Source organism: Aethalodelphis obliquidens, unplaced genomic scaffold (genome assembly GCF_003676395.1).
Source record: "Aethalodelphis obliquidens isolate GAN/ISIS:26980383/991018 unplaced genomic scaffold, ASM367639v1 scaffold86, whole genome shotgun sequence".
In the NCBI taxonomy this organism is placed as follows: Eukaryota; Metazoa; Chordata; class Mammalia; order Artiodactyla; family Delphinidae; genus Aethalodelphis; species Aethalodelphis obliquidens.
This window is the reverse complement of record NW_020838030.1, coordinates 4,532,462-4,545,018: the sequence shown is the minus strand read 5'-3', so window position 1 is coordinate 4,545,018 and position 12,557 is coordinate 4,532,462. Positions and strand designations below refer to the sequence as shown.

The window sequence follows — 12,557 nt, the reverse complement described above, 5'->3', positions numbered from 1 at the left end:
GGTTCTTGGGAACGTGAACTACTCGCCCTCTGTTGAGTTCCAGGAATTGCTTGGCCCACTGCTCTTTGGTCACGAGAGTTTGACCCTTCCCGTAAGCAGGTTAGTACTTGGTCAAAAGTCTAGGAGACCCTCCTGCAGGTCCGAGGAGCTGGCTATCTCTGAGCAGCTCGCTCTTCTCTAGTACTCTGCTGTGTAAATGCTACCTTTGCCTTTCTGAACTCTCATCTGTCTTTTTAACTCAGTGAGGCTGCTCTGGATTCAATTTCCCTGCCCTTTCCTGGGAACTGCCTCCAGGAAGAAAGCTGCGGCCATTGTGGTGCTCCCTTTCCCACACCCACTTTTTCCTCTTCTTCCAAACACTGCCTGTTGTCCTACATCGGAAAGCAGTTGTTTCATGGATTTTGTGTTTTTCGAGTTGTTAATGGCTTGAGGGAAACTCTTGGAGCTGTGAATCCTTCCTGTGTGGAAGTGGAAATCTCCCCCTTATGAATGGTTGGCCCTGCTCCTTGATGATTCAGAGTTTGAGGGGCTACCTTAATGTCAAAAGCCCAGGGGTTTCTTTTGCTATCCTAGTTGCTTTGCTTTTGTGAGAGGATTGAAAATCAGTGTGGCTGCTACTGCCATCTTGCCCTAACTAGAATTCTCTGTATATCTTTTAAATTACCCTTACATTCCTCTCATTTGGGCTTGGCAACTGCCCTGAAGATGGACACAACATGGCATTGCATTTGGTTGGCCTGTTTTGTTGTAAAAAATTGGAGGTATCTCCCTTACCCCAGGAATGGCTAACGTGTTACCACCCTAAGCATAAACTGTTGACAGTGGTAATTTCATTTACTTCCAGATTATTCGATGGGATGGTGTAAGCTATAAACACAGCCTATGGCCAGGAGCCCAAGAAGCTATCACTAACCCACTGTGAGACATGGGACCAGTCCCTTCTCATTAATCATCTGTATATGGCACTGTAAGGAGGACCAGGCCTGCCCTTGGGAGCACGGAGCTTGTTAAGGAAGGCAGATACGTAGAGCTAACTAGAATTCAGTGTAATTTGTGTCCATTGAGAAGCCCGAGCAAAGGTGATTCCTTGGCCTTTCTTTTCGCATCTGAATAATGTTAGGGAGGGAGTAGCAATTTTCCTATTGTTCTGTGCAGGCTAGGATTTTGCGGAATGCCTTGGGAGGAGGTCTTGTGGGCAGGCCCTCTTTCCTCACTTGAACCAATGTAGTTGCACTTTTTCCAATTTTATATGTTATGATGTAAGATTTATTTCACAACAGGGATTCTGCTGCTGAAAAATGGACAAAGAACAGGCAGAAGAGGGGTCCACACTTAGCTGTGCACAGAACCTCCTGCAGTGAGCGGCCTGCCCTTTCATTGGTGTGTGCGCACATAAAGGCCCGGCGTGAGCTCCACTCCCCGATTACGGCTGAGGAGCCCCAGCAGCAGGTCCTGGATTCCAGCCTTGAGAGTTCCGATTTCTGAGCTGAGACTGATTAGGATGCCAACCCTGCCTCTGGCACATGGCGGTGGACAGCCCAGGGCAGCTCTTGACCTTCTTGCCAGTTTCCTCACCAGTAAGTTGGGGGTTTGTTCCTACACAGGTTTGCTGTGCTGCTTCACGTGTGAAAGCTCCAAGTTCATGCCACTCATACAGGTCTCAGCTACTGCCGTGACCTGCTGTTTCACTTCAGGGTCCCAGGGCCTCCCCTTGGATGTGATCCTTGTTTCAGTGTTGGTGAGCTGCTCCTTCCACTGACGGCAGAAAACCAGGTGAATTGTGCCTGCTTTCCTCTTCAGTCTTGTAAACTCTTGGGATATGGTTGATACTCCACTGTATGTGCAGGGCAGACTTTATTAGCCTCAGGATAAGTAGCAGAGCTGGGGGCTGCAGTCCCATCCCTGAAGGCCAAGTGTAGCTTTGTATGGTGCCTTCAGCATAGACTGAGTCACAAGGACTTACACAGTGACAGATCAGCTCTGTGGGCAGGACTCAGCTAGGCCCATAGGGACCTGGGTCTTGGTAATGCTGTTCTAGGACACTAACCAGCAAGAGGTAAAACGAGCTTTGTAAGGAGGGGTTAGAAAAATGCAGGAAGAATTATAAGCAATACAAGTTTATTTAATTACTTTGGAAACAATTCCCCACCCCCCCAAATGATGTCTGAACCTAAAAGGTACATAAAAATGACCAACAATATCTTAAAATAATAGAGCTGATGGTTGTTTTTCCCTCAGAACAAGTGTGTGTTCAGGTGGACAGTAAATTACAAACCATATCAAATCATGTTAAGGCAGATGATAATCTGGGTGCATTTCTTAACGACTCCCAGGAAAGTGATCTTGTGGGAGCTGGGTGTTCTTCCTCCCAGCTGTGTGGTCAGTTGGCCCACGAAGGGGCAGTCCTGGAGGCAGCAGGTAGAGAACAGGCTGTGCCTGTCTTGTCACTGCTCATTCTGCTGACCCTCTGTGACTGAAGTGGACACAGAACCCTGGCCCTTGTTGACATCACTGATGCACACCCACTGCCCGTCAACCGACTCCTTCCACAGGGTCACCTGCAAGCCAGCACACACATCGTTACAGGTATGTATCCCTGCCCTTACCTCCCTGGGTTCTCTAAAGAGGGCAAAGATCTCCAGCAAGAACTACAGCTCACAGTCTTGTGGGTAAAGAGAGCACGCACTTTGGTTCCCCCCACTGAAATCCCACCAAAATGGAAGTAAAGGAAAAAGTATCCACACAGAGTAAGAAAGGAGGAGTATGGAGAGTGATGTCATAAAGATGGTGACACAACTTGTTCACGGCTTCACTTTCCCTCAAAAGAAGAACAGCTATTCATAGAGACACACCATGAACAAATCCTACAACACAGCAGTGAGGCTGAAGTGCCCTGCACTATGGACACTGAGACCGACTCTGTTTGAAGGTAAGAAGGGGCCACACGTTGATCCCAGCATCCCTTCCAGGGGCTGGCACAGTACCACAGGGAGCGGCCTCCCCTGAGGCTCTGGCCCCTCCAGTGACATCCAGCACCTGTTCCCCCCTCCCACTGCATTGTGCTCATCACTTTGCAGGTGCTGATACTCTGGTTTTGCTCCACCAGGATCGCAGCTGAATCTGTGAGGCCCAGCTGCTGAGAATCGGATTGTGACCAGAGGGCTTCCAACAACCAGCACTCAGATCTCCACAGCCTGAGTCCCTACCTGCAGGGCCCAAGTGAGTCTGTTCTGACAGGGAAGCTGGGGCACAGGTAGGCTACAGTCCAGACCACAAACAAAGCATTAGTAACCTTAAAGCTGCTTCCCTGGAAAGCACACCAGTCCACAGCTGCACTTGCTATTGAATACAGCCTTTGGACTGCCCAACCAGTGAAGCCACATAGCCGGTCAACAACCCTGCTTAAGGTAACACGGGAATGGAAAGCACTGCCAGTGGCATTCACTGTCTGCATAGCAAATCTAGTGGCCTCACCTGATCAGGAATTCAGTGCACACTCTTGACTCTTCAGCTCCCCCTAAAATAAGCCGTGCATTCTCTGATCCCATTCTGCTAGGTACTGCCAGGGCAAGGAAGGTAATTCCAGCCTCACCTACTGCTGAGTCGAGTAGCCATCCTGACTGTCTAGCAAGCCTGACCAGAGAATCCAGGCAGCTGTGAAGCCGATGCTCCAGCCTCACGGGTGCAGGGAAAGAAACCAGCTGTCCTACCTGATCTCAGCCAGTGGCATATTCAGAGTGGAAAAAAGTGCCTCAAGCCAAAACAGAACTTAACAGCAGGTCCTTTCACCCATAGGAGAGAAAGCCAGAAACCCAAATTGAGCTGACTAGTGAAGAACTGTATCTGCACACTTCCAGAGGTACAATGAATTCTTCGAAAAAGAATTCAAAACAGGGCCCACTGTCAAGAAGCCCACTTCCAATCTCTTGCATGCCTATAAACTAACAATGAAAAATCAGAGAAATTAAGCAGACTCCCATTTACCACTCAAACAAAAAGAATAAAATACCCAGGAATAAACCTACCAAAGGAGGCAACAGACCTGTATGCAGAAAACTATAAAAGACACTGATGAAAGAAATTAAAGATGATACAAACAGATGGAGAGATATACCAGGTTCTTGGATTGGAAGAATCAACATTGTAAAAATGACTATACTACGCAAAGCAATCTACAGATTCAATGCAATCCCTATCAAACTACCAATGGCATTTTTCACAGAACTAGAACAAAAAACTTTACAATTTGTATGGAAACACAAAACACTCTGAATAGCCATAGCAATCTTGAGAAAGAAAAACAGCTGGAGGAATCAGGCCCCCCAACTTCAAAGTATACTACAAAGCTATACAGTAAGCAAGAGAGTATGGTACTGGTACAAAAACAGAAATATAGATCAACTGTACAGGATAGAAAGCCAAGAGATAAACCCACGCACCTATGGTCAGCTAATGTATGACAAAGGAGGCAAAGGATGTACAATGGGGAAAAGACAGTCTCTTCAGTAAGTGGGCTGGGAAAACTGGACAGCTATATGTAAAAGAAGGAAATTAGAACACTTCCTAACACCATACACAAAAAGAAACTCAAAATGGATTAAATACCTAAATGTAAGGCCAAACACTATCAAACTCTTAGAGGAAAACAAGGCAGAACACTCTATGACATAAATCACAGCAAGATCCTTTTTGACCCACCTCCTAGAGTAATGGAAATAAAAACAAACAATGGGACCTAATGAAACTTAAGACTTTGCACAGCAAATCAAACCATAAACAAGACAAAAAGACAACCCTCAGAATGGGAGAAAATATTTGCAAATGAAACAGACAAAAGATTAATCTCCAAAATATACATGCAGCTCAAGATCAAGAAAACAACCTAATCCAAATATGGGTGGAAAATCTAAATACACATTTTTCCAAAGAAGACATACAGAATGCCAAAAAACAAAAGATGCTCAACATCACTAATCACTAGAGACATCAAACTCCAACAAGCTATCACCTCACACCTGTCAGAATGGCCATCATCAAAAAGTCTGCAAACAATAAATGCTGGAGAGGCCAAAGAGAAAAGGGAACCCTCCTACACCACTGGGGGGAATGTAAATTTGTAGAGCCACTATGGAGAACACTACAGAGATTCCTTAAACCACCACAAACAGAGCTACCATATGATCCAGCAAGCCCACTGCTGGGCACACGTCTGCAGATAACCATACTTGGAAAGCCAACACTTGCACATTCACTGACTACAGCAAGACCTACAACACTCAAGGTTCGGAAGCAACCACAATCTGCATCCACAGGCGGATGGAGAGAGAACACGTGGTACATATATACAATAGAATGGACACTCAGGCATAAAAAAGAAAAATAATGCCATTGGCAGCAAGGTGGAGGGACCTAGAGACCATACTAAGTGAAGCAAGTCAGAGAAGAACAGATAAGATTTCATGAAGAGGTGGAATCTAAAAATTGATAGGCGTGAACTAACGTACAACACAGAAACAGACTCACAGACGTAGAAAAGAAACTTAGGGTTACCAAGGGGGAAAGTATGGGGGGAGGGACAAATGCCATGGTTGGGATTAACCTGTACACACTAATATTTATAAAATGGATAATCAACAAGGACTTTCTGTGGAGCACAAGGAACTCTACTCAACAATCTGTCACAACCAATAGGGGAACAGAATCCGAGAGAGAACAGATATATGTATCTGCATAACTGAAACACGTCACTGTACACCGGAAACAAAAACAACACTGTAAATGTACAACACTCCAAACTAAAATCAGAAGTAAAAAGAAAATACAATAAAAAGAGAAAAATGCCTCCTCTATTCCGTGTTGGCTTGGGGAACCTGGGCTACTGTCACACCCCTGGAGCCTGGGCAGCCAGCAACACAAGGCTGGAGTGTTCTGGGCCTGAGGGAGCTGGGGAGGATGTACCAGCAAATGAGCCCGCCTTGGACCTGGAGTGTCTGGTCCCCTGGGGATGTCACCACAATCTCCAGATCCAGGCAGACCCCCCCCCGCCCCCGCAGCTAAAGCCAACCTAGTGCACCCAGAGGATGGTGGACCCTCTGGCCAGGAAGAGCTCTGAATAGTCTCCTAGCCTCCACGTCTGCTGGTGGTGGCCTTCCCACCTTCAGCTGCCTTCATTAGGGTCACCCCACCCATGTAGGACAGCACCCTCAGCACTGGGGTTTTGCAGGGGTTAGGACCTGTCTGGGAGGGGGGAAATGAAGTAATGAGATACAAGCCCTTGGGTGTTTGTGCTGACACATTCCACTAACTCACAACCCAGGAACACGACTTCCCCTTAGGCTGTACATGCAGGTGTAACCAGAGCTGGGCATGAAAAGATCCTGCCGCCTTTTGGCCGTTTCCAGTAACAACAACTTTAAAGCAGGTGCTCAGGGGAACTTCATATTCTCAAAGCCTGTGAGCCTGTAAAGACCCCTGCTGTCACGAAATGCCCAGGAGCAGGTAATAGGAAAGGAATTCAAAACAGGGCCCAGTTTTAGGAGGCCAATATCCAGAGGTACATTTTACTCATAGTGTTAAAAAGAGAGGCACATGAAAAGATGCTGAACATTCCTAATATTAGAAAACTGGAAATCAAAACTGCAAGGAGGCATCACTTCACACCACTCAAAATGCCATGAACAAAAAGTCTACAAACAATAAATGTAGCAGAGGGCATGGAGGAAAGGGAGCCCTCCTATGTTTTTGGTGGGGCTGTGATCTGGTAATAACTACTATGGAGAAGAGAATGGAGGTTCCTCAAACAGTAAACACACAGCTACCATATAATTCGGCAGTCCCACTCCTTGCCACATAGGTAGATAAAAGTATAACTGGAAAAAGTACATGCACCCCTATGTTCATAGCAGCACTATTTAGAATAGGCAAGACATGGAAACAACCTAAATGTCCACTGACAGAAGAATGGGTAAAGAATATGTGCTACATATATACAATGGTATTATTATTATAAAAAAGAACAATATAATGTCACTTCTACCAACATGGGTGGACGTAGATATATCAAGTGATGTAAGTCATGATGAGAAAGACAAATACCATATGATATCACTTACATGTGAAACAAAATATGACAAATTACCTATGAAACAGACTCCAAGACTTAGAGAACAGACTTCTGGTTGCCAAGCTGGAGTTGCCAAGCTGGATGGGGGGTGTGGGAGGGATCTATTGGGAGTCTGGGATTAGGAAATGCAAAGTATTATATATAGAATGCACAAACAACAAGGTCCTACTGTATAGTACATGGCAGTATATTCAATATCATGTGATAAACCATAATGGAAAGGAATACGAAGAAGAACATGTATATATGTGTAAATGAATCACTTTGCTGTAAAGCAGAAATTAATACAACATTGTAAATAAACCATACTTCAATAAAACAAACTAAAAAAAATTAAAAATAGAACCGCCATATGATCCAGCAATTCCACTTCTGGGTATAAATCCAAAGGAAATGAAACACTAACTTTTGAGGATATGGGGAGGGGGAAGGGTGAGCTGTGACAGGGCAAGAGAGAGGCATGGACATATATACACTAACAAACGTAAGGTAGATAGCTAGTGGGAAGCAGCCACATAGCACAGGGAGATCAGCTCAGTGCTTTGTGACCGCCTGGAGGGGTGGGAGGGAGGGAGAGGCAAGAGGGAAGAGATATGGAAACATGTATATGTATAACTGATTCACTTTGTTATAAGGCAGAAACTAACACACCATTGTAAAGCAATTATACCCTAATAAAGATGTTAAAAACAAAAAAAAAAACCCCAAAAAACAAAAAACCCCACTAACTTGAAAAGACATTTGACCCCCCAAGTTCATAACAGCAGTATTTACAATTAGCAATACATGGAAACAGCCTAACTGACCATCAACAGAGGGGTGAATAATTAAGTTGTATTTATATATAAATATACACACACACACATAAAATGGAGTATTATTAAGCCATAGAAAACAAAGAATATTTGATATTTGTGACAACATATATGGACCTTGAGGGCATTATGCTCAGTGAAAAGAGTAAGACAGTGAAAGACAACTGTACTATCTCACTTGGATGTGTAATCTAAAACCAAAAAACCAAACACAGAAAAAGGTATCAGATTCCTGATTATCAGAGGCAGTGTGTGGGGGAGGGGGAATAGGAGGAAGGTGGTCAAAACTCGATTTGCATGACAAACTTCCAGTTGCATGATAAATAAGTACTGGTAGGTAATGTACAGCACGATGACTACAGCTAACACATGTATAATATATATGAAAACTACTGAGTAGATCCTAAGAGGTAACATCACAAGGAAAGTAATTTTTTTCTCTATTATATCTATATGAGATGATGGATGCTAACTAAATTTATAGCGGTAATCATTTAACAGTACATGCAAGTCAAAACCATTATGCTGTACACTGTTAACTTATACAGTGATGTATATCAATTATATCACTAAAACTGGAAGAAAAGATTAAACAAAAAGCATATGAATAACAGTAACTGAGGGGCAATGCTGTGAATAATGATGTAACATGAAATATTGGCAATAATAATAATGTAAACATGGATGCCGTTTAACCAAATTGACAGAGCTCCAGTGAGAGGTTATGGGGTGTTAGAGTGGTTCTCAAAACGTGGTCCCAGACCAGTGTGTGTGGAGCATCTGGAAACTTGTTAAAAATGCAAATTTTGGGGTCCCAGCCCAGATCCACTGGTTCAGAAGCTCTAGGGGTGGGGTGGGTAATCTGTTTTAACAAGTTTAGCAATGCTAAAGTTTGAGAACCATGGTAGAGGAAGACAACAGATTAATAGGTATGTTATTTATACACTGAAGTAAACGGCAGAAGCAGCAGCTACAAGTTGAAAAGGTTTGCCTCCGTACAGGGACAATTAGACTGCATTAAAAAAAAAATCATAGGGACTTCCCTGGTGGTACAGTGGTTGGGAATCTGCCTGCCAGTGCAGGGGACACGGGTTCGAGCCCTGGCCCGGGAGGATCCCACATGCTGCGGAGCAACTAAGCCCGTGCGCCACAACTACTGAGCCTGTGCTCTACAGCCCGGGAGCCACAACTACTGAGCCCACATGCATGCCTAAAGCCCATGCTCCGCAACGAGAAGCCACCGCAATAAGAAGTCCACGCACCTCAACGAAGACTAGCCCCCGCTCGCCGCAACGAAGACCAAAGGCAGCCAAAAAACAAACAAAAAACCAAATAAAAACTACCTAAAACTATGTACATTAACTTGATAAAAAAAGTGATTCTAAGAACTGCTGCCTTAGGGATAGACTATTCACTAAGCATGCACTGTGTAGAATGCTCTGAAGTGAAATCATACTAAGTCCTTCAGCGAAGGAATGCTATAAAGACAGCAATAGCGCTGAGCTCTTTGTGGGAAACAGGCTTATGAGGAAGAGTAAGAAGCACAGAAACAGCAAACCCCAAAACGTGGAACGTGCAACCAGGTACTTGCCCATTGATTTGTAAACACTACTGAGGGCAGTCAGGGTACAGTGGCCTGTCCTGGGTGCCACCACACCTGGGTACTAGTCCTGATATTGGCACTCACTAGAAATAGGGCTGGATTAGCTATCCTTTGAGGGTCATTCCAGCTCAAATTCTATGGCTTTTAGATAGGGCCTGATGGATCTTTCTGGGACCACTGAACCCAAAAGGGACCCTAGGCTGGGTAAAAGCTGTCTGCAGAGGGTCTTGAAGAGATATTACTTGCACACCCATGTGCACTGCAGCATTATTCACAATAGCCAAAAGGTGGAAGCGCCCCAGTGTCCATCAACAGAGAATGGATAAATAACATGTGGCACAATGGAATATTATTCAGCTTTCAAAAGGAAGAAACTATGACATACGCTACACCATAGGTGATCTACAACACAGATGAAGACACTACGCTAAGTGCAAATCAAAACTACAGTGAGGTAGGTGTGAGGTACCACGTCACACCAATCAGAATGGCCACCATCAAAAAGGCTACAAATAACAAATGCTGGAGAGGGCGTGGAGAGAAGGGATCACTCCTACACTGACAGCGGGAACGTAAACTGGTGCAGCCACTATGGAAAACAGTATGGACGTTCCTCAAAAAAGTAAAAACAGAGCTACCAATATGATCCAGCAATCCCACTCCTGGGCATATATCCAGAGAAAACTCTAATTCAGAAAGATACATGCCCCCTATGTTCACAGCAGCACTATTTACAAGAGCTAATAGTTGGAAACAACCTAAATGTCCACTGACAGATGAACAGATAAAGAAGATGTGAAACACACGCAACGGAATATTACTCAGGCATAAAAAAGATTAATGCTATTTGCAGCAACATGGATGGACCTAGAGATCATCATATCAAGTGAAGTAAGTCAGAAAGAGAACAACATATACCATATGATATCGCTTATATGTGGAATCTAAAATATGACATGAACTTATCTATGAAAGAGACTCCGAGACATGGAGAACAGACTTCTGGTTGCCAAGGTGGATGGGGGGTGCAGGATGGATGGACTGGGAGTTTGGGAGTAGCAGATGCAAACTGTTATATATACAATGGATAAACAACAAGGTCCTACTATATAGCACAGGGAACTACTCAATATCCTGTAATAAATCATAATGGAAGGAAATAGAAAAAAGAATGTGGATACACATAACTGAATCACTTTGCTGTACAGCAGAAATTAACACATTTTAAATCAACTATACTTCAATAAAAAAGAAAAAAAGACACTGCTGAGACTGGTTGAAGATGGCAGAGTACAGGGACATGCTCTCACTCCCAAAAGCGACAGCAGACTGCTGAACAGTCATCGACAGAACACACTGGAACTCACCAAAAAAGATACCCCCCCAGGCAAGGACAAAGGAGAAGCCACAATGAGATGGTAGGAGGGGCGCAATCACAATACAATCAAATCCCGTAACTGCTGGGTGGTGACTCATAAACTGGAGGACACTTATCCCACAGAAGTCCACCCACTGGAGTGAAGGTTCTAAGCCCCATGTCAGGCTTCCCAACCACAGGATACGGCAGGAGAAATTCCTAGAGAATCAGACATTGAAGCCTAGTGGGATTTGATTTCAGGACTTTCACAGGACGGGGGGAAACAGAAACGCGACTCTTGGAGGTCACACACAAAGTAGTGTGTGCATGGAGACCCAGGGGAAGGAGCAGTGACTCCATAGGAGACTGAACCAGACCTACCTACCTGCTAGTGTTGGAGGGTCTCCTGCAGAGGCAGGGGGGGTGCCTGTGGCTCACCATGGGGACAAGGACACTGGCAGCAGAAGTTCTGGGAAGTACTCCTTGGTGTGAGCCCTCCCAGAGCCATTAGCCCCACCAAAGAGCTGAGTAGGCTCCAGTGCTGGGTCGCTTCAGGCCAAACAACCAACAGGGAGGGAACCCAGCCCCAGCCAACAGCAGAAAGGTGGATTAAAGTTTTACTGAGCTCTGCCTGCCAGGGAAACACCCAGCTCTAACCCCCCTTCCATCAGGAAGTTTGCACAAGCCTCTTAGATAGACTCATCCACCAGAGGGCAGACAGCAGAAGCAAGAAGAACTACAATCCTGCAACCTGTGGAAGGAAAACCACATTCACAGAAAGATAGACAACATGAAAAGGCAAAGGACTTTGTACCAGATGAAGGAACAAGATAAAACCCCAGAAAAACAACTAAGTGAAGTGGAGACAGCCAACTTTCCAGAAAAAGAATTCAGAATAGTGATAGTGAAGATGATCCAGGACCTTGGAGAAACAATGGAGGCAAAGATCGAGAAGATGCAAGAAAATTTTTAACAAAGACCTAGAAGAATTAAAGAACAAACAGATGAAAAATACAATAACTGAAATGAAAAATACACTAGAAGGACTCAATAGTAGAATAATTGAGGCAGAAGAACGGATAAGTGACCTGGAAGACAGAATGGTGGAATTCACTGCTGCGGAACAGAATAAAGAAAAAAGAATGAAAAGAATTGAAGACAGCCTAAGAGACCTCTGGGACAACATTAAACACAACAACATTCGCATGATAGGGGTCCAAGAAGGAGAAGAGAGACATAAAGGACCCGAGAAAATATTTGAAGAGATTGTAGTCAAAAACTTCCCTAACATGGGAAAGGAAATAGCCATCCAAGTCCAGGAAGCACAGAGAGTCCCAGGCAGGACAAACTCAAGGAGAAACACGTGGAGACACATAGTAATCAAATTGGCAAAAATTAAAGACAAAGAAAAATTATTGAAAGCAGCAAGGGAAAAATGACAAATAACATGCAAGGGAATTCCCATAAGGTTAACAGCGATTTCTCAGCAGAAACTCTACAAGCTAGAAGGGAGTGGCATGACATATTTAAAGTGATGCAAGGGAAGAACCTACAACCAAGATTACTCTACCCGGCAAGGATCTCATTCAGATTCGACGGAGAAATCAAAAGCTTTACAGACAAGCAAAAACTAAGAGAATTCAGCACCACCAAACCAGC

General features: G+C 44.4%; 1 protein-coding gene and 1 long non-coding RNA gene across 4 annotated transcripts in view; one reads left to right on the top strand and one right to left on the bottom strand.

Annotated features, from left to right (window-relative positions):
* Positions 1-2,101: 2,101 nt before the first annotated feature.
* The window catches only part of SEC13 (SEC13 homolog, nuclear pore and COPII component), a 54,315-nt gene continuing 43,859 nt past the window's right edge, over positions 2,102-12,557 (bottom strand). For both annotated transcript variants that reach the window (XM_027093833.1, XM_027093834.1), the window contains one exon: positions 2,102-2,558. In XM_027093833.1, the coding sequence (XP_026949634.1) occupies positions 2,445-2,558 (114 nt within the window). In that variant the 3' untranslated portion in view covers positions 2,102-2,444. The remainder of the gene's footprint in view (positions 2,559-12,557) is intronic.
* On the top strand, positions 2,477-4,024 carry LOC113613245 (uncharacterized). Of its 2 annotated transcripts, XR_003430130.1 has the most exons (4): positions 2,477-2,586; positions 2,724-2,929; positions 3,107-3,219; positions 3,557-4,024. It is a non-coding gene; the product is annotated as an uncharacterized LOC113613245 (long non-coding RNA). The 2 variants fall into 2 exon arrangements; XR_003430129.1 differs by having other exon boundaries at positions 2,558-2,929.